Source organism: Octopus sinensis, linkage group LG5, assembly GCF_006345805.1.
Source record: "Octopus sinensis linkage group LG5, ASM634580v1, whole genome shotgun sequence".
Taxonomy (NCBI): Eukaryota; Metazoa; Mollusca; class Cephalopoda; order Octopoda; family Octopodidae; genus Octopus; species Octopus sinensis.
In genome coordinates, this window is record NC_043001.1 from 49,787,232 (window position 1) to 49,807,181 (window position 19,950).

General features: G+C 37.0%; 1 protein-coding gene across 2 annotated transcripts in view; it reads right to left on the reverse strand.

The window, feature by feature from the left end:
• Positions 1–19,950, reverse strand: part of LOC115211994 (tyrosine-protein phosphatase 99A) — a 303,146-nt gene that overhangs the window by 5,409 nt on the left and 277,787 nt on the right. For both annotated transcript variants that reach the window (XM_029780777.2, XM_029780776.2), the window contains 11 exons: positions 18,711–18,804; positions 16,238–16,317; positions 13,468–13,602; positions 12,898–13,032; positions 9,985–10,136; positions 9,395–9,530; positions 8,120–8,269; positions 5,533–5,703; positions 1,984–2,112; positions 762–893; positions 346–491 (listed from right to left, as the gene is read on the reverse strand). In XM_029780777.2, coding sequence (XP_029636637.1) covers positions 346–491; positions 762–893; positions 1,984–2,112; positions 5,533–5,703; positions 8,120–8,269; positions 9,395–9,530; positions 9,985–10,136; positions 12,898–13,032; positions 13,468–13,602; positions 16,238–16,317; positions 18,711–18,804 — 1,460 coding nt within the window. The remainder of the gene's footprint in view (positions 1–345; positions 492–761; positions 894–1,983; positions 2,113–5,532; positions 5,704–8,119; positions 8,270–9,394; positions 9,531–9,984; positions 10,137–12,897; positions 13,033–13,467; positions 13,603–16,237; positions 16,318–18,710; positions 18,805–19,950) is intronic.

The following is a 19,950-nucleotide window of genomic DNA, read 5'->3' on the forward strand; positions in this document are numbered from 1 at the left end:
CAACATTTTCACATACACAAGACAGAATTTCCGTCTACCAAGTTCATTCACAAGACTTTGCTTGGCCAGAGGTTATAGTAGAAGACGTTTGCCCAAAGTGTCACACAGAGGAGGTGAACCTGAAACAATGTGCTAGGGAAGAAAACGGCTTATATATTATAAATTCAGATATGTTTTTAAATCAAACCTTCACATGCTCACAAAGTTCAAACAAATACTAAGACTTGTTAAAACACTAATACTCATGAAGAGTAGCATAAGAAAGAAGTTTCTGTCCAAGATATATGAAAGAAAAGTGGGGTTATTGGTGAAGGAACGAAGTAACAAATAAGAAATAGAACTCACCTGTCTATTACTATGATGGGACCACTGTTATATTGTTGATACCACTTCCTACAAGTCTCAATAAACTCAAAAGCTGTATACAGTGGTTGGCACTCATCAGGCCACTCTGTTGTGGCAATAATTCGACTCATCAAGACATAATCATCCTGAAAGAATGCAATGTTGTACAATGAAACAACAGATACTCCTCAAAAGACATGAGTTCAAGTTAACAGAGGGGCTAAAATTCAGCATTGCAGTTAAGGCTTGACATTTAGGAAAAGGGTTAGCATTAGAGTTAAGGTTTACCATTTGGGTTAAGGGTTAGTGATAAAATTATGTTCATATATATATATATGCTGTGCTTTCATTTGCTTTTATTTCATACATAGAGTTATGCAGCAACAGTAGAATCTATAGTGATAGGTATCTCTTACCTGTGTTGATTCCATGATAAAGTCATGTGTAACAGGATCCAAGCTGGTGTCCTCCTCTCGGTGGAACAATTTAAAGTTGCCAGCATCCACTTGGATGGAATCGCCTTTTTCAGGCCAAAATTCTTTACAGTCCTGTCCAATGAAACAATAATAACTAATATTCATTTGACAGACAAGTATATCATTACAGTTTAACCCTTTAGTATTCAGATTACTGTCAAAAGTAATGCATATTTATTCACATTGTTTTGAATTAATCATGCGTTATCTCAAAGCCACAAGATTTTGATGATGCAATTGTTTATTTTTAGAATGGCTTTGTAGGGTATGTGTTAAAGGTCAGGTCTGGCCGGTTTGGACATTAAACTAGCAGAATATTTTTGTTGGAATAGGGCTTGCTTAAATGCTTAAGGGTTAATACACTAAGTTGTAGTTCAACAGAAATAGTAAAGCAGTAGACGAAATGCCTCATAATATTCAGTTTATCTTTCACTAGTATCGGAGTTCAAATATTTTGTGTATAATTTATATCGATATTTACTTCAAAACATGGGAAATAAAATGTTTGTGAGATCAATTTTGATGATGAATATTCCATTTGTTTGATACATGGAATGATCTAATCATGAAATTAGTATGCAAAAACGACTGATTACTATATGTAGATATGTGTATTCGTAACATAATTTAACGGAGAATCAGTATGACACACACAGTAGGAGACAAAGCTGAACTTTTGAATAAGAGGAACAGCCCATCCAATGGGGTTCAACAGAATTTCCATCTACCCAATTTCACTCACAGGCTTTGGTAAAAGATTCTATGTTCAAGGGGCCATGCAGTGGGATCGAATCTGAAACCTTGTGATTGGGAGGCAAATTTCTTAACCATTTAGCTTGTATCCACTGAAGTTATAACAAATAAAACTTTAGTTAAATCAAAGGCAAGGGAGAATAACTCTTCCTATTTGCACTAATTCATCTATTTGTTTTGACCAATCCACCATCACTGCTTACTTCTTGGTGGAGCTTTGAGCAGGAAATTTAACACAAACTGTAGTGTGATACAACAGCTAAAATGGACTTTCACACTGCCAGTGTCAGTAATATAAGTAGCAGTAAGACATTGTGGCATTTGTAATCAGCTAGAGACTTAGTGTCTTGGCAAAAGAAATCTTTATTATTAACCAAATTTTGCTTGTTTATCAAAGCAGATTACTTACATCATTATCCATTTTTGTAAGCAACACAATCGCAGCACTGTTTTGGTCCCAGACCATTCTCCAGAAGTCTTCAACAGTTGATTCCAATGGGTGCTGTGTTATAATGAACTCGTCTGTACGATTATAACCCTGGAATAAAGAAATTATATAATATAATTACCATATCACAGTCAGAAATACCTAAGAGGTCAAAGGTACTGGAATGTTGATTACATCACGGATGATAGTTCAGTAACTTAAACCCTACTACAGCAAACGTGTTGTATGCTAAAATAACTCTGTTTACCCAAAACATTCTGGTTAGTAATCTATAATAATAAATGGCAAGTTTATGAGTTTGTGAATTTGCTACTTTAACTCCACCAAGACTATCTGACAGAACTTTAAGAAACTTGACATGTGTGGGACTTATGTCCATACAGTCACTTGTGCACTTGGAATTTTTAAAAAATCGATTCTAATCAGCACTAATTTTGGCATTTTTCGCACTCGCCATCATGACATTAATTTAACAAAAAATGCTAAAATTTGATGAAAAATGTTTCATGGGTATAAACAGACAGCTTATTAATGGTAATCTATTTAGCATTTGCTAATTCTTCATTTCAATGCAGATTGTTTTGATTTGCTAAAACTTATTATTTCAATTCATTGTTTTAATTCCCCAGTGTTTCAGGTTTTGATTAGGTAAGAGCATCTTATTTCTCAAGCAAAATTTTGGTACTTTGCACACTAGCCATCGTGACATCAATTTGACAAAATCTGCCCCAAATGGTAAAATTTCACCATTTTACGCATATGCACAAAAATGACAATGACACAGGTTCGCTACTAGACTCTGCTCATTTTTTTCATCAAATTGGTCCTACCCATTAATATAGATTTTAAAACAGTAATTTTTTACCAGGCACCTCAGCTAGTAGGCTCAAAAAAGTCTTGTACACTGGAAAACTTTCTAGATTCCAAATATAAGAATGTTCTTAAGTCAACTACCACCACCACCACTATAATTGTTTTCTCCATGCTGACACAGGTTGGATGAAACTTGTTAAGGCAATATTTTATGGCTGAATGCCTTTCCTGAAACTAACCCTTGTGTTTTTCAACTAACGTCTTTTATTCCATGACTCCACATAAACTGTTAAACTGTTCATGTATGACAAACATTGATGTTAGTGTTAAAATGCGTGAACATAATCCCCACACAAACAATTGACTTCCATACAGTTTCTCTGTTTACCAAATGATTGCTCTAACAGAAACTCAAAAGCTGCAATTTGAATTGTAGTCACTTGTCCACTTTCTTGGGGTGGGGTGGGGGTTGCTCCATAGATCCCCCACATTTAGGCAAGTAAAATTAGATGTGCAGTGAAAGGGCTGCGAGTCATTATGTGGAGTACCATTGCAATTTGGACATGATGGTGATTCCTAGAGTATATTCAACTGCAATAGTCCCTTAGCAAAGATGAAAAACTAGAGTACAGTGGTGTTAATGTGCACATTGTTTCTTCTTCCTGAATGATCATAGGATGGTCTGGTGATGGCTAGCTACCTTGTAGGATTATTTAAAATCAGTAGCCTCAAAGCACAACCTAAGAAATCAAAAACTGAGGTCTTTCCATCATCATCTCTTGGTTTTCTGTTGGTAGCAAATTTTCTAAATTGCATGAATTTTGTATTAAATTTCATGAATGGAGTTGGTTTCATTTTACATTTGCAGTTGTGTATGAACATACATGATGATGCAAGTAATTTCCCTTGTGGCACTGACCTAGGCAATGTGAAGCCAGGTGGTATGGGTGTGGTTGTACTTCAGCTGCTATTTTGTGGCTACTTCAGTTGTACATTTTAGAACTTGCTGCATCTGTTGCTAGTGAGCTCCACAATAGGCTTGAACAATTAAAATTTAGCTAACTCCATTCTAGGTTGCTATAACTGTGGATTGACTACTTCCAGTCAATGACTTAATTTTTTGTTACCATATTTCTGTTAAGAAACAGAGCTTCTGTTTCAATCAATATTGTAAATGAAGACTTTAATGAAATGACTGTCTTTATTAAATAAGTGTTTGGAACACAAATTAACATGGAGTTTTAATGGAAGGTTTTAATTTAAATGACTAAGTCAAGAAGTTTGTATCACAGAATGAGAGATGATCTCAGGCAGGTTGGTACCAAAAAGATTTTAAAGGTTTCCATGTTGAGCACAGCCTGACATTCTTCAATAATCTATTGAGGAAGTGAACACTATGCATAGGACTGCTGTTGTTTCAGAGATAATCTTTAGTTAGAAAGTTGGATTTTGAGCAGGCGATTATAGGACTGATTTGTTTGTGTCTATTGCTGCTCACTGGGTGTGTTTCGTGGTAGAATACTTTATTCTATTTAAATTCACTTAGCTGCTGAGAACAGGTACTAGATTGTCTAGGAGTTTCACTGGTATTAGACTGATGCCCTAATTAGGGTAAAATTTATCTTTCCTTGAACAAGACACTTTATTTCACATTGCTCCAAGCCTACTCAGCTGACAAAAATAAGTAGTACTAGTATTTCAAAGGGTCAGCCTTATCACACTCTGTCATGCTGAATCTTCTTAAGGGTATGCATGTTTGTGGAGTGCTCATCCACTTGCATGTTAATTTCACAAGTAGGCTGTTCCATTGATAGGATCAACAGGAACCCTCATTTTCGTAAGCAATGAAGTGCCAGTTTCACATCATAAACCAAAAGTAAAGCTCCAGTTCTCAAGGTGCCCATTGGTCAGATGAGTCTAAGGAACATCATCATCATCATCATTTAGCGTCCGCTTTCCATGCTAGCACGGGTTGGACGGTTCAACTGGGGTCTGGGAAGCCAGAAGGCTGCACCAGGCCCAGTCTGATCTGGCAATGCTTCTACGGGTGGATGCCCTTCCTAACGCCAACCACTCAGCGAGTGTAGTGGGTGCTTTTTACGTGCCACCGGCACTGGTGCCAGACGGGGTTGGCAAACGGCCACGGTTGAATGGTGCTTTTTACGTGCCACCGGCACGGGGGCCAGGCGATGCTGGCAACGGCCTCGATCGGATGGTGCTTTTTACGTGCCACCGGCACGGGTGCCAGACGGGGCTGGCAACAGCCACGATCGGATGGTGCTTTTTACGTGCCATTAAAATGATTAAATGTTAGCATAAATTCAGTAGTTGTTTATAGCAAAACATATGTTCAGATGGTATAACCATGTAATCCATGCAAGAATGGAGGCAAGCATGAAAGAATGGAAGGCAAGAATGGAAGAAGCAAAACTGGAAGAAGCAAGAATGGAAGAAAGAGAGGTGGGGGGGGGGGGTAATTATTACAAATCAACAATCCAGCATGTGAGACAGACATTAAAGACTAGAAACTGAAGATGTAGGTGGGGGTGGATTTAAAAAAAACCATGACAATGGCTCCATTAGCTACACCAGTTTAAAACATGACAATATGGAGCTGGGTTAGGGGAAATGAGAACCCCACCCACCAAAATAAAAACATTAAAAGAACCAATGATGAATCTGTTTTGGTGTACTTACCTGCAGGTATGAAGCATTAATGTAATCCGAGCCGTCCACGCCAGGTTTTACAGGCAAAAGAACCCTTTTCATATCGATAGGTAGCATCTCTTGAATACGATTCTTTGGTACATTTACAGGTTTTACAGCCTGAGAGTACTCGTGTTCTTTGGGTCTACGGCACGTTGACAACTGAAATTAAAGATTTAGGAAATTAACGAGTTATCAAGGAACTATTGTTTTTAAAAGAAAAACAAAATTTCATAACCAGATAAAATTAAAATAATAAACTATTGCATGGATCTAAGTATTTAAGAAGTGGAATATACAATTTCCTCATGGCCCCAGCAGAGAAAATGGAAAAGGAGTTGTCCCAGAGGATGGCAAGGGAGATGCACTGGAACAGCCACTGATTCATGGGGCTTGCATTTGTGGATAGCCATCTCCACCTCAACAGTGGTGAGCGGATATGATATGGTCTGGAGGCCAAGAATGCCAGAGGTCTCCACTGCCACAGGCTCAACTATAAATTTGTTGGAGAGTGACCAATACCTTGACAGTTGAAACCTGAATTGTCTAGGTGAACATTTAGAAGAGGTTGAGCTTTAAAACAGAGAACTTGGTAAGATAGTTAAGACAAAACTATTTTGAATATGAAATTATTTAATACATCATTAAAAAAATAATACAATCCCATTGTTGAAGACTGGGTCTATGACTTCACTAGTATCACATTCTAAGGAAAGTATAGAAGACATTACGAGTGAGACGCATCCACTGACACAAGAGAAAATGGGGTAAGGAGTGAATTAACTGAAATGATATTGCCAGGAACTGAAAAAGCTTTCTCGAAGCTTATGAATGTACAGTATATGTGGGATTAGAATAATACATCAATTGCAAGACAGTTTGGATGTGAAGGTAACAGCTTATGAAATGATATACAATTAAATTCAGTTTAAAATAATACACAATTAAATACAAGTCAGCAGGAAATTTAAGTATTACACCAATCAGTGACATATGATCAATACAGAGTTTAGATAATCTAGATAGTATATATATATATATATATATATATATATATATATATATGAAAGAAGGTTTGAAAATGCAATCCCAAAGATGTCCATTCACCTGACTGGCTTCACCCCAAAGAATAAGTCCTGGGGTCGATTTGTTTGAACAGTTTAGCAAATTCTTTTTGTTTTGAGTTGGAAGTCCTCTTTAGTATCTCTTCATTTACGGAAGAATATGAAAATGGTTCAGTAGTCCCTAATTTCATTACTCAAAGGTGGTGTTAATTGACTGTGGCCATGCTGGAGCACCACCTTTAGTCGAACAAATCGCCCCCAGGACTTATTCTTCGGGGTGAAGCCAGTCAGGTGAATGGACATCTTTGGGATTACATTTTCAAACCTTCTTTCATATATATTTCCACTCGTGCAGTACCTTACAATTTCACTTTGTTATATATATATATATATATATGTATGCATGTATATAACATCTGCTTTCCAAGCAGGCATGGGTTAGATGGTTTGACAGGAGCTGGTTAGGCAGAAGACTGCAACATGTTTCACTATCTGTTTTGGCAGGGTTTTTATAGCTGGATACTCTTCCTAACACCTATATATTTCTTTTAAAGTATTCACTCACCATAACACGGTACAACTATCATACCTTCAGTACATTGTGGATTTTTCTGGCTAATATATATAAATCTATATTGCAGACGCCTCAGTATATTGCAGGTTTCTGTGGCTGACAGGTATTTATGATTAATATTTTTTTAGATTTTAATTATTTCTGTGGTAAAATAAGCATTTTCACACCTAAACATTAATAAATAAAAATACAGTACAGTACTGCACTGTATAACACAATTAAAATGTATTAAAAGAAAATACATAACATACTGTAGATGAGTATGAGTAAACAAAGAATCACACAGACTGTATGGAAAATGAAACTGGAGGTGAGTGGGTGGTGGTGTTTTGCATTCATAATAAAATAAATATATACAAATTATAAAAATAATTTGAAAAAATTATACAGTACTGTTTCTACTTCGGAGATTTTCACATGTCACTGGGTGTTTTGGAATATAACACCTGCAACAGTCAAGGGATTACTGCATATGTTTCAGCCTAAAGGCTGTGGCCATGCTGGAGCACTGCCAGTGTTAAAATTTGGTTTATATAGTAAGTCACACTTAGACATTTTGATTGTATTATTGTTGGATTGGTAGAATCATAAAAATGTCAGGCAAGATGCCTTGCCTTCTGTGTTTATAGGCCAAAATCAAGATTACTGTTTACTTCTCTGGGGTTGGCAAAATAAACTAAGAAAGTTAATGCTCCCAAATTTCTAGTTTTGTATTTATGTGAGAGATAATTATTAACATGATCATAATTATTGTTGTCCCTTTTAACCTTTATTTTCACCATGCTGTCTTGGATTGGAATTTAATAGAGCACCCAAGACTATATTCACCATATTTATAGTTGCTGGGCAACCACTACTGAACAACACATCACACTTATTACAAAAGCTCTAACAGAGAAATTGGTACCAAATCATCAGAAAGTAATATCAATATACTTACCAGGAATTGTCTTTCAAGGTGGTTCTCTCCGTTTGCATTTGGTTTTTCTAAATCTTCAAAATATTTCATTATCTTAGCATCTTGTATTTCTGTATCTCCACCACCAAGAATGTATTCCACGAGAACATCATGAATAAACATATACTGGTCCTACAACACAGCAAAACAACATTTTGTAACATTTGGTTTTAATTCATTTAGGTTTGGTAAACTTTTATATTTGTTCTACTACAAACCAACATATTCACATATGCTTTAGCAACAACTGTTCTACTGCAAATACTAATTCACATGTATGCATCTTCTAAAAGACTTACATCTCTTTGAAATTACATCTGTTTACCTTAAACATCAACATACACATACATCTATTCACCCTACACACATAGATTTTTTTAATATCATCATCATATCGTCATTTAGTGTCTGCTTTCCATATTGGCATGGATTAGATAGTTTGACTGAAACTAGTAAACTGGATATCTGCACCAGGTTACAGTTTGATTTAGTATGGTTTCTATGGATGGATGCCCTTCCTAACACCAATCACTCCAAGAGTGTAGTGGGTGCTCTTACGTGCCACCGGCATGGGTGCTTTTATGTGCCACCAACATGAGTGCCAGTCACGTAACACCAACATTAGCCATGACTATGATTTCACTTGGTTTGGTAAGCCTTCTCAAGCATGGCATATCACCGAAGGTCTTGGTCACTTGTCATTGGCTCTGTGAGGCCCAACGTTCAAACATCATGCTTCACTACCTCATTCCACATCTTCCTAGGTTTGTTCAGGGCCATCACATTACCTCTGAGACTGGTGAGATCATGGTAGTTCATGTTCCTTTTAAACAGCTACAAATTAGGGAAAACATGGGCAAAGAGGAAATTACAGAAAACCAATGTTCAGAAGGAAGACCTATTATTAGTTGTACAGGGACGATTGGAGAGAAGGAGAGACAAGTGAGTCTCGAGCACCTGAGGAGAAGTGGAACAAGACCAGTGAGTGGTAGTAGTCACGTTAGTAGTGCTTGAAAAGGCAGAGAGAGGGAAAAAGGAGACAATAGCACCTTGGTAGGATAGAAATCAGCTTCATTTGGGGTGATCGGTGAATAAGCAACATCCTCACATACATACAGGTATCCGTTCTTCTATACACTAAGACACTTGTTCATTCAGTACACTAACAGACAAACACCTCCTCCCAATTTCTACCTGTTCTATGTAACTTAGCATGCATAAAGTAACAAGATAAAATAAGTAATGTGTTCGACTTACCTCAGTTTGGACCAGAAAGTTTCTCTGTTGTCGAATATGTAAGAGAAAGCCAGCGACATTCACTGACCCTTTCTCCTTTATCTGCTGCATCATACTATCAATTAATATATAGGTACCGGTACGCCCAACACCAGCACTGAAATACAAAGCAATCAGTAGCACCGTCAAAATATGCTGAATATCAAACATCTGATCACAACTTTCATTTTATTCATATATATCTTCATTTATTTGTTCTAAGTGGTGCTCCATATCATGAAACAAATTTTATTCTTTGACTTCTAAGTAACCCAAAATAACGGAAGAATGAGTTTTACTTTAGAGAACTCCACATTATTCTATGATTTCCAAGCAGGCAAAGTTTCCATAAAGCAGAGAATATGTGTAAAATACTGGAACTGATTCAAAAATTTTTATTATGCAAGAACTCATGAAGAACAAAATTAATGAATTTCAAAATTCAAATTATTATTATTATTATTATCAAAAGCAGATAAAAGAAAATGCTTAGTGAACTTAAACCGGAAGGTGTGTTTATGTATAAGAATGGCAAATAGTAAAAAGTAACTCCATTGTTGACTTTTACTCACCTGCAGTGTACAACGATAGGTCCAGCACCTGGGGGGTTGGCTGCAGCAGACTTCCGCACAAAAGTAAGGACAGGCAACGTATAATCAGGAACACCATGATCAGGCCATTCAGTGTAGTGGTATTGGTAAACCACACGCTCAGCGGAGTGTTTCTGTTTAGAGAAGACACAGGTAAAGCATTTATCTATACAATGTATGATGTGTAATAATGATGTTGGTATATGGTATGTATGGCATACGATCTGGTCATCAAATCTAAGTAGAGACTTCAAACTTGAAATCTTCAAAGCCACAGTCAAACCAATTCTACAATATGGCTCAGAAACCTGGACGTTATCAAAGAAGCTTGAGAGGCGGTTGGATGGAACCTACACTCACCTCCTTATGAGAGCTTAAAATCTCTCGGGGAGGTGCCATCCAACCAAAATGCAAATATATGGGAAACTACCACCTGTGTCATCTCTTGTGAAAGGTAGGAGAGTCCAGTTTGCTGGACATTGTTGTAGAGCTGAAAAAGAGGTAATTTCTACTCTCCTCCTCTGGAAGCCATCTACTCACAATGCCAGAGGGCACACACTCTCCTACCCTGATGTAATCTCCAGGGATACAGGCATCCAGCAACAGGACCTCCATAATGCCATGATGGACCGTGAAGTCTGGAGTAGCATAGTAAATTCCATTGTCTTGACCACGGTCGAACAATGATGATGATGATGTATGGCAAATGTATGGTGTTTGTTAATAATTTGATCATGCTACTGACTGGCCCATGCTTCAAATTATAACTGTTGGTCATAGTGGTATCTAAATCATCATCATCATCATCGTTTAACGTCTGCTTTCCATGCTAGCATGGGTTGGACGATTTTGACTGAGGGCTGGCAAACCAGATGGCTGCACCAGGCTCCAATCTTGATCTGGCAGAGTTTCTACAGCTGGATCAATATGATACACATATTATATCACATATTAATATGGTATACTTATCATATACATATTATATAACATGTGATACCCTATGTGTGGGGAAAAATAGTAAGGTGTGAATGACATTCTTAAATGGTATTATGTCATCTTTATATGGTCTGTATGGCAACATTAATTTACATGACATCATTGTATGGAATATATGCCATCACTGTATTAACCATATGAAAATGTTCAACAGTGTGCAAGGTAATTTTTATGACACTTCTAGATGGTGTGTACATCACAGTGCTAGATATGTATGCCAATATCATACATTATGCATGATCACATTGTCCACTGTATATATATATATATATATATATATATATATATATATATCAGCAACATCAGACATATGTTCCATGAAAGACATCTGGCCTGCATCCCTATTTAGTCAGGAGCCTAGCTCTATTTTATCTTTATTTTATGCCTGTTTATTATTATTTTGTAATTTAAAAATAATCTATAAAATATTGATCACTAAAATGAATTCAAAGTCAGAACCTGGCAAGAATCATGATCAAGACTAGCTGTGATTAGTCAAATCAATGTACCTTAGGGAATTTTTTCATTACCTTAACTATTGAAAAAGAAGCTTATAAATCTATATACTAAAAGATATATGTTGCATTTAATAGGCCAAATCAAGGAAAAGAATTACAACATCTACATATATATATATATTGCTGTATTATGAGGATCAACAAACAGTACACAGACATATCAAAAATAAACACCATAAGTTTTTAAAGATTCATTTCATCATCATCAGCGTTTAACACCTGTTTTCCATGCTGGAATGGGTTGGATGGCTTGACAGGAATTCACAAGGCTGTTTTGGCTTAATTTCTACAGCTGGTTGCCTTTTCTAATGCCAACCACTGCACACACTGTACTGGCTGTTTTTTATATGGCACCATCACAGGGGCTTTTTATGTGGCACCAGCACCAGTGCTTTTTATCTGGCACCTTGGTTTTAGGATCTCAGTTCTGTTGTGTGGGTGGGGCTTTTTAAGTACAGCAAAGCACTACATATTACAGTCCTTGAAACAAAATACTATCATTTGTGCATTTATATACTTAATACAGTATTTGGTAAGCATACCTTGCAGCTGTTTTTAATGAGTTAACACTTTGGGTATTGTGCTAAAGAATAGGCGTAGTATAACAACTACTGAGTAGTATGTTACACACAATGTATATATGACAAAGCTATAGAGTGCGTGACCTTAGTATATGATACAATGTTATGTCTTTCGATAAACTTAAATGTATATTGTATATATGAGTGACTTTATTGCATGTCATGAGTGAGGAAAATATCTATTAAGTGTAATTCTTGTACATGAAAGAATTGTGGATTTTCTTGGAAGAGTTGTTGGACATGTAATGAGTTGGGTGTATATAGAGAATTAGGGCAATGTAGACACTATGTAGAGAGTGGAGGGAAGGTAAGGAGTTGATTGGTAGGTATAAAGTTGAAGTTATGTTGCAAGTTCTGGTATGTTAGAGTTGAAAGAAGTCAGTAGAAAACCCGAGCATAGGTGAAGAGCCAGGAGTAGGTGGAGACTAGGGGGTAGATGGAGTAGTTTGAGGGTTGATGTGGAGTTGGGGGCGGTGGGGAGTTGGAGGCAGGGGCAGTGGGGAGTTGGAGGCAGGGGCAGTGGGGAGTTGGAGGCAGTAGGAGTGGGGGTAGTGGGGAGTTGGGGGGGGGTAGTGGCGAGTGGGAGCAGCAGTGGGGAGTTGGGGGTAATAACGACTTGAGGAATTTATGCTTATGTAGATTATGGTGCAAGGTAGGATTTGGGGCAGGTATAGAACTGGATTTCAGCTAGTGAATTAGGGGCAGTTAAAGAGTTGAAGGTACACAAGAGAGTTGAGCTGTGTAGAAAATGCACTTTACTGCTATGGTTCTGTGAGACAGGCATGTGATCAATAAGGTACCTTTCTTTTCTTTGTATTCCTGAGGGAAAATATTCTGACTGTGTAGTGAGCACGTGCAAATGTACTCAGTAACCTCACTGACATCACACCATAGTCCTCTGTCCCTTCATTCGGCCAATACTGGTCACATTTCCTCTGTAAATGAGAGAGAGTGAGAGAGAGAGAGAGAGAGAGAGTGATTAATTAGGAAATATATACTTAAAAAAATACACTAAGTCACTTGAAGAATTTGAAAGTAACTTGAGGAGGGGAAAAAAAAAAAGCAAAATCAATTAAGAAAATAGTGGTCGGTCTACACACATATCTACATACAAACACTCACACAAAGAGGACTCACTCACTGATTTTGTAAGATACAGAGAAAAAAAGGAAATTTGAGAGTAGAAGACTGACAAACAAATACAGGATAAATTCATGTAAAAACACAACAAAACCAATTCCTCAAACATTGAAGAACAAAGTCATATACTATAACATGTAAGAATAACACACTGAATTTACCAGAGAAAATAAGGACTCAATACTTATGAAAAGTGTATGTATTTTAGCAAGGACATCAAAGATTCTTACCCTTCCACGTTCCATTAAGTTTGTTATCATAACAATCACAGCAGTGTTTTGTTCCCAGACCATACGCCAAAAGTCATCGACTGTTTGTGGTAATGGCCCCTGGGTAGCAATGTAGGCACGTGCCTTGTTATAGCCCTGCAACAGAGACAAAGAAATAATAATAATTCTAAAAGAAAGGAAGAAACAATTCAAATATAAAGATTTGGAAATGAACATAACCAGAAAGTAAGGACTGAAAACAGAAACGATCTCCATGGGAATGGTTTTAAAAATGATGCAGACAAACAGCACATGACTAAGAGTTTTACACATACACTTCTCCTCTTCTGCTTCCTCCTTACAGCGATATAAACAAGAGTGCATTTTGCACCAAAAACCAATATGAGAGTTTCTCTCATGGTAACTACCACAGTATAGCTTGTTCTAACAGAACATCTACATTTCAGTGGGTATAAATATTACCTCAGTATTAATACTGCTTCCATCACCATATATATATATATATATATATATTTAACAAGCTCACTAGCTAATTGCGACACCAGTTCCCGTTTTGGTGCTGATTTTCTCTATATTGCTGGCGGGGAGATGAATTACTGCTATCTCTAATGATTGAGCATCCATCATTGACAAAACCAAGGAAGGTCGAAATCACATGATCAGGTGATCTCAGTGCTGGAGGTGGCAGGGATTTATGTCCCCACTAGCGATATAAACAAGATTGCATTTTACATCAAAAAGCCATGAGAGTTTTGCTCAAGGTATCTACCTCAATAAAGTTTGTAAGATGGGTTGGCCATGTCAAAATTCAGTCTATTTAAATATTGACATTGTAAATAAATATATGATGACAGCATCATGTGCATAAGAAAAAAAGACTTCTGTGGTCTCTGGGCCAACCAAATCTTTGTGAATGGATTTGGTGGATGGAAGCTGAAAGAATCTCACTGTGTGTATGCATGTGCATGTATGTAAGTGTATATGTATTTGTGTCTTTTGTTAGGCCATGAGGAAATACTGTGACTGGAAGCACATAAGAGTTGGCAACAGGAAGAGCATCTGGACATAGAAAATCAGCCTCAATAAACTCTGCCCAACCCATGCAGGCATGGAAAAGTGAACCTTAAAGCAATGATAATAATCAAATGTTTAGAAGCCAGTATATTACATATTTATAGGAAAATCCACTTTTCCAGCTTTTAAAATGGTTAGGGCTGAGTCTGAATTAAAATTATATTCTTGTTTCTTCTACTTATTCAGTTGTACCAAAAAAGCATTCCTTGTTCCTGCTGAAGCTTTTTAGCAATCCTTAACATAGCTTCTGTCCTGGAAGAAACTCTCTGACATAACTTCTTCAATAAAAGGTCCATGTTTAAGTGGGCATAAATACATGAGTGAACTCAAATACTTCCTAGTGATCTCCAGTAAGCACAACTGTTCATTACAGCACGCAAATTTTCTAACTCAATCCCAGTGTAAAGCTGAACTCCTACTTCCCAAGCCGTTTGTTGTCTTGCAAGTTGCATGGCAATCTCAATAGTGCTAGAAGCAGTAATGTGGTTGGCATGAGGAAGGGCATCCAGCTGTAGAAATCATGCCAAAGCAGACATTGAATCATGATGCAGTCCTTGAACTCATCAGATCCTATCAACCCATGCCAGTATGGAATAGGAACATTAACTGATGATGATCAAAGTGTCTTGTACAAGATGAGTACTTGGATCTAGTGGATTGCTCGTACAATGAACAATTCAGTCCAGGAGGAGGCAGGAACAGAATTGTAGCATTGTTGACCAATAATAAAAACAAAGGAGAGTCACTTACAACAAGGAACAATAGATGAAGTGAGTTCAGGTTCAAAAGAATAACTGTCATTGTTATGGAGGTTATTGTAGCTTAGTATATAAACTTATCAAAGCTATTTAAGGACTGCGAGCAACTGTAGCACAATCCTCCTTTTGATTAGTATAGTATGACACAATAAGAACAATAGTTGGTGATGGTAGTCAGAAGGGGAAAATCTGTAATATTTTGGCCAAGTTATCAGGGCCTAAAAGCCATAAACTCATTCTCAGGAGTTAGATAGAAAACAGGTTTGCAAATATCAAGGACTGGACAGATAGGATCCTGGTGGAGTGCATAGCAGCAACAAGACCATGGTGTGTGGTGAAGTGAGGTGGGTTATGTCTGAGCCCCCACCAACCCTCAGCCTGGAGGAGAGACATACTCATCCATCCATTCAGGCATACTGGTATCTGCTTGTTGATGTACATAAAGTGAGGTCTTCCTCTTGATCTTTTATGATGAGTCCGCTTTTAAAGCAATAACTGATATACTACCACACACACAACCACACAACATACAACAAATGGTACTACTAGGCACTCTATGTATCATGAAGAGTACAGGTAATACAATAGAAACAACAAGACAACTTGTCTGTGAGTGCGAGTGAGTGTGCAGTGATAGTTTAGCTGTAACATCATCATTCCAATGTCTGAAACACAGGCCTGTGGAGGCAAACTTAGTACCATCTTATATTTTTAATATGTCCTTCTTTGGTAAGAAGGTAGGTGATACACTATTATGAAAGCAAGTAATGGCACCATTGTTGGCTTATGCCCACAAATGTGTAATCAATGGTGCTATATAAACTAGTATCTTCAAGTTTAGAATGTCTCAGTTATAAGAGCCAGTGCAAGTTGTGTGTGTGTGTATGTGTATTTACATCATGACCATTAAAGAGCAATTAAAATATCATGCTACTTACATCAACATAATTGGCATTTATGTAATCAGAATGTTTTTGCCTACTCATTATTGGCTTCAACTGACATCTCGTGTGATCATCTGAAAGAATACGAATAAAAATTAATAGTTGTTGGTAACAATTTTGAGTGATACTTGAAGAAGGAAGTGCTTGGGGTTTTGTTAAAGATGGAACATTTTGATTTAAACCCTTTTTAGCTTTTATGAAGATATCTACTTTAAATAATAGTCATAATTATTTCTACTAAAGACACAAGGCCTGAAATTTGTGAGAAAGGGAGTAGTTGATTACACTGACCCCAGTGTTTCACTGGTACTTAATTTATCGACCCCCAAAAGGATGAAGAGCAAAGTCAACTGCGGCGGAACTTGAACTCAGAGCATACAGACAGACAAAATACTACTAAGCATTTTGCCCAGCATGCTAATGGTTCTGTCAGCTCACCACTTTCATCATCATCATCGTTTAACATCCGTTTTCATGTTAGCATGGATTGGACAGTTTGACTGGGATCTGGCTAAGGGTTAGGAGGCTGCACCAGGCTCCGGTCTGATCTGGCAGTGTTTCTACAGCTGGATGCCCCTCCTAACGCCAACCACTCCGTGAGTGTAGTGGGTGCTTTTTACATGCAACAGGTGCCAGGTTGGTGCTTTTTGCATGCCACCTGCATGGAAGCCAGTCATAATAATCATCAACATCATCACTACCACAACCACCATCATCATGATCTTCAAAACCACCACAATTAAAAAAAAGCAATAATGATGTTGATGTCTTTTTTTAAACAAGGAACAAGGTGTTTTAAAAAAAGCAATGAGTATTGATGATTGATTAACCCCAGGGGTGTTAGTTTTGATTCCTGGACTGGGAAATGCAATTTGTTCTTGTGCAAAACACTTCATGTACACTCAACTGTCAAAAATGAGTATTTCTGCAACAGACTGGCATTCCACCCTGGGTGGAATATATACACTACAGAATCCAAGAAACTGGCCTTATGAGTCTCAGGAAAGAGCTTTCTCTTTTTTTCATTTGTAAACCTTCAGACAAATATGAAAGGTAGTTTTTGTTCTGATAACTTCTGAGTACTGAACAGTAAAGTACCTACTCCAAATGGTATGGTACCTAAATGCTGGTCTAACATTGCACAACCATATCCAGTTCCACTGTCATTACCTAAATTACAGAGGTGATAATAATAACCATGATGGTGGTAATACTGAAGGCAGTGGTGGTGAAGGTGACAAAGTGCATTGTGTAGACCAGGGTTTCTCAGCCATTTGTTTTTTTTTTGTATCTATGGACCCCTTTGATTACTATTTTATTCTGGGACCCCCACCCCTAGCTATTCACTGTTTAAAAACTAGTTTTATAGAAATTTCTATCAAAATTCCTATTTTGCTTTTCACACATTAACTTGCATAGTTGGAACTATGCAAAATGTTAGAGAAAGAAAGCTAGCTGTTTCTTGCAATACACACCAATGCATACATCTAAAGCAAAATTTTTTTTCAGGATCCCTTAAAACACTTATGGATCCCCAATTTACTATTCTGTGACAAGGACCCCACAAAATCTTATATGGGCCCTCAGGGATCATATGGACCCTGGTTGAAAATCACTGGTGTAAACCCCAAACTGGCTTAGTGATTAGGCGTGTTGGACTCGTGATTATAAGATTGTGGTTTTGATTACTGGACAAAGTATTGTATTCTTGAGCAAAATACTTCATTTCATGTTGCTCCAGTCCACTCAGCTGGCAAAAATGAGTATCCTGCGATGGACTGGCATCCATCCAGGTGGAGAATTTATATACCATGGAAATCAGGAAACCATCTCTTATGAGTTGGCATGGCTTGAGAAGGTAACTTTATCTTTTTTTACCCTCCACTATTGTTGATGATGATGAAGAGGCTGATTTGCCGAGATATAAAGATCTAGATATAATGCATTAAAAAATATGGAAGAGAGTGAAACTATTAAATTCTGGGCCCTTACCCCCATATCGTCCAATATTGGATATGTAAATGACATTTTGCATTTTCTGCTATAAGACAGACACAATTTTATGAAGTATAAGAAACACAAAGCAAAGATAGATAAACTGCCCCCCGATCAAGTTATTAGGGATGGAAATGTAATTACAACTGCAAAACAAAATATGCTTATGCACTTGAAAGACAAAACAAAAATATTTATATAAAAAAATAAGGAACTACAGCTGTAAATCCCCTAACCCAAATTTGTTTCTGATACAGGAGAAAAGCATTCTTTAAAAATTTTCCTATAGATTCTGATGTTCAAAACCTAAAAATTTGAAAGCTGATTAAAATAAAAAAAAGTATAACAAAGAAGTTAGTGGAGTCAGGGTTTAACATTCCATGCTAAATCAAATAAGTGCCTAGAAAGGTTCTATTAGTTTATAACTATGTATAGAGAGATCAGGGAGAAGGTATAGTTTACAGCTACTTACATGCAGCAATATTGATATATCTATTCTTCATTTTGTTCTCTTGTAATGCAGAAAACTCTGATTTTAGATCACACCGAGTTCGTTGAGTTATGTCCTAGAAAAAAGAGAAAATAAATTCATAGAAAAATTAAACTGCTCAGTATAAATATCACCATAGCATAAATAAACACAATTGGAGCTAAGCTAAATGGTATTTCTAATTACAGTTTTGGTGCAGATGGAATGCATGAGCAAGGTGTGGTCCTACTATTCTTCTACAAGTGGTGCCTAATAAGAACTGACTTGGGCTGTCAATCTGTCAAACCTACATCAGTATAGAAAACAGGTGTATGATGATGATGATGATGGTAGTGGACCTTTGGAGTGATTAACTTCATTTTTCTAAAAGTGATAATTTTCCACATCTCTTCAGAGTACATACTATGGTTCTAGTCACATGAGTCTCTTAACACGTAATTCTGAGACTATTGTGAAATCTATATTTTCAATAAGAAATTCCCATCATATTTTATCAATTCACAGGAGGTTTTATAACATTAAAATTTCTACAGTGAATTATAGATTGTTGCACCAGTGTTTTCTTCTTTGTGGCATAAGATCCCATGGTCCACCTTGTCAAAGGTTTTGGCAAAATCAAAGTATGCACGACTAGTCTTTGATCATGATAGGAGACAGGTTCAGAATTTGGTTGATGTTGAAGAAGTTATGCCAGAGAGTTTCTTCCAGGACAGAAGCCATGTTGAGAATAGTTAAAAAGCTTCAGCAGGGATCAGGAATGCTTTTTTGGCACAACTGAATCGGTAGAAGAAACAAGAATACAATTTTTGTTTAGATTCAGCAATAGTGGATTTTCCTATAAATATGTAATACACTGGCTTCTAAACATTTGATTATTATCATTGCTTTAAGGTTCACTTTCACATGCCTGCATGAGTTGGGCAAAGTTTATTAAGGCAGATCTTCTATGTCCAGATGCTCTTCCTGTTGTCAACTCTTATGTGCTTCCAAGCACAGTATCCTCATGGCCAGACAGGAGACACAAATACACATACACTTACATACATGCATGTGCATACATACAATGGGGTTCTTTCAGCTTCCATCCACCAAATCCACTCACAAAGACTTGGTTGGCCCAGAGACTTTTTTTCTTATGCACATGATATCAGCATATATTTATTTACAATGCCAAAATTCAAATAGACAGAGTTTTGGCATGGCTAACCCATTTAACATATAC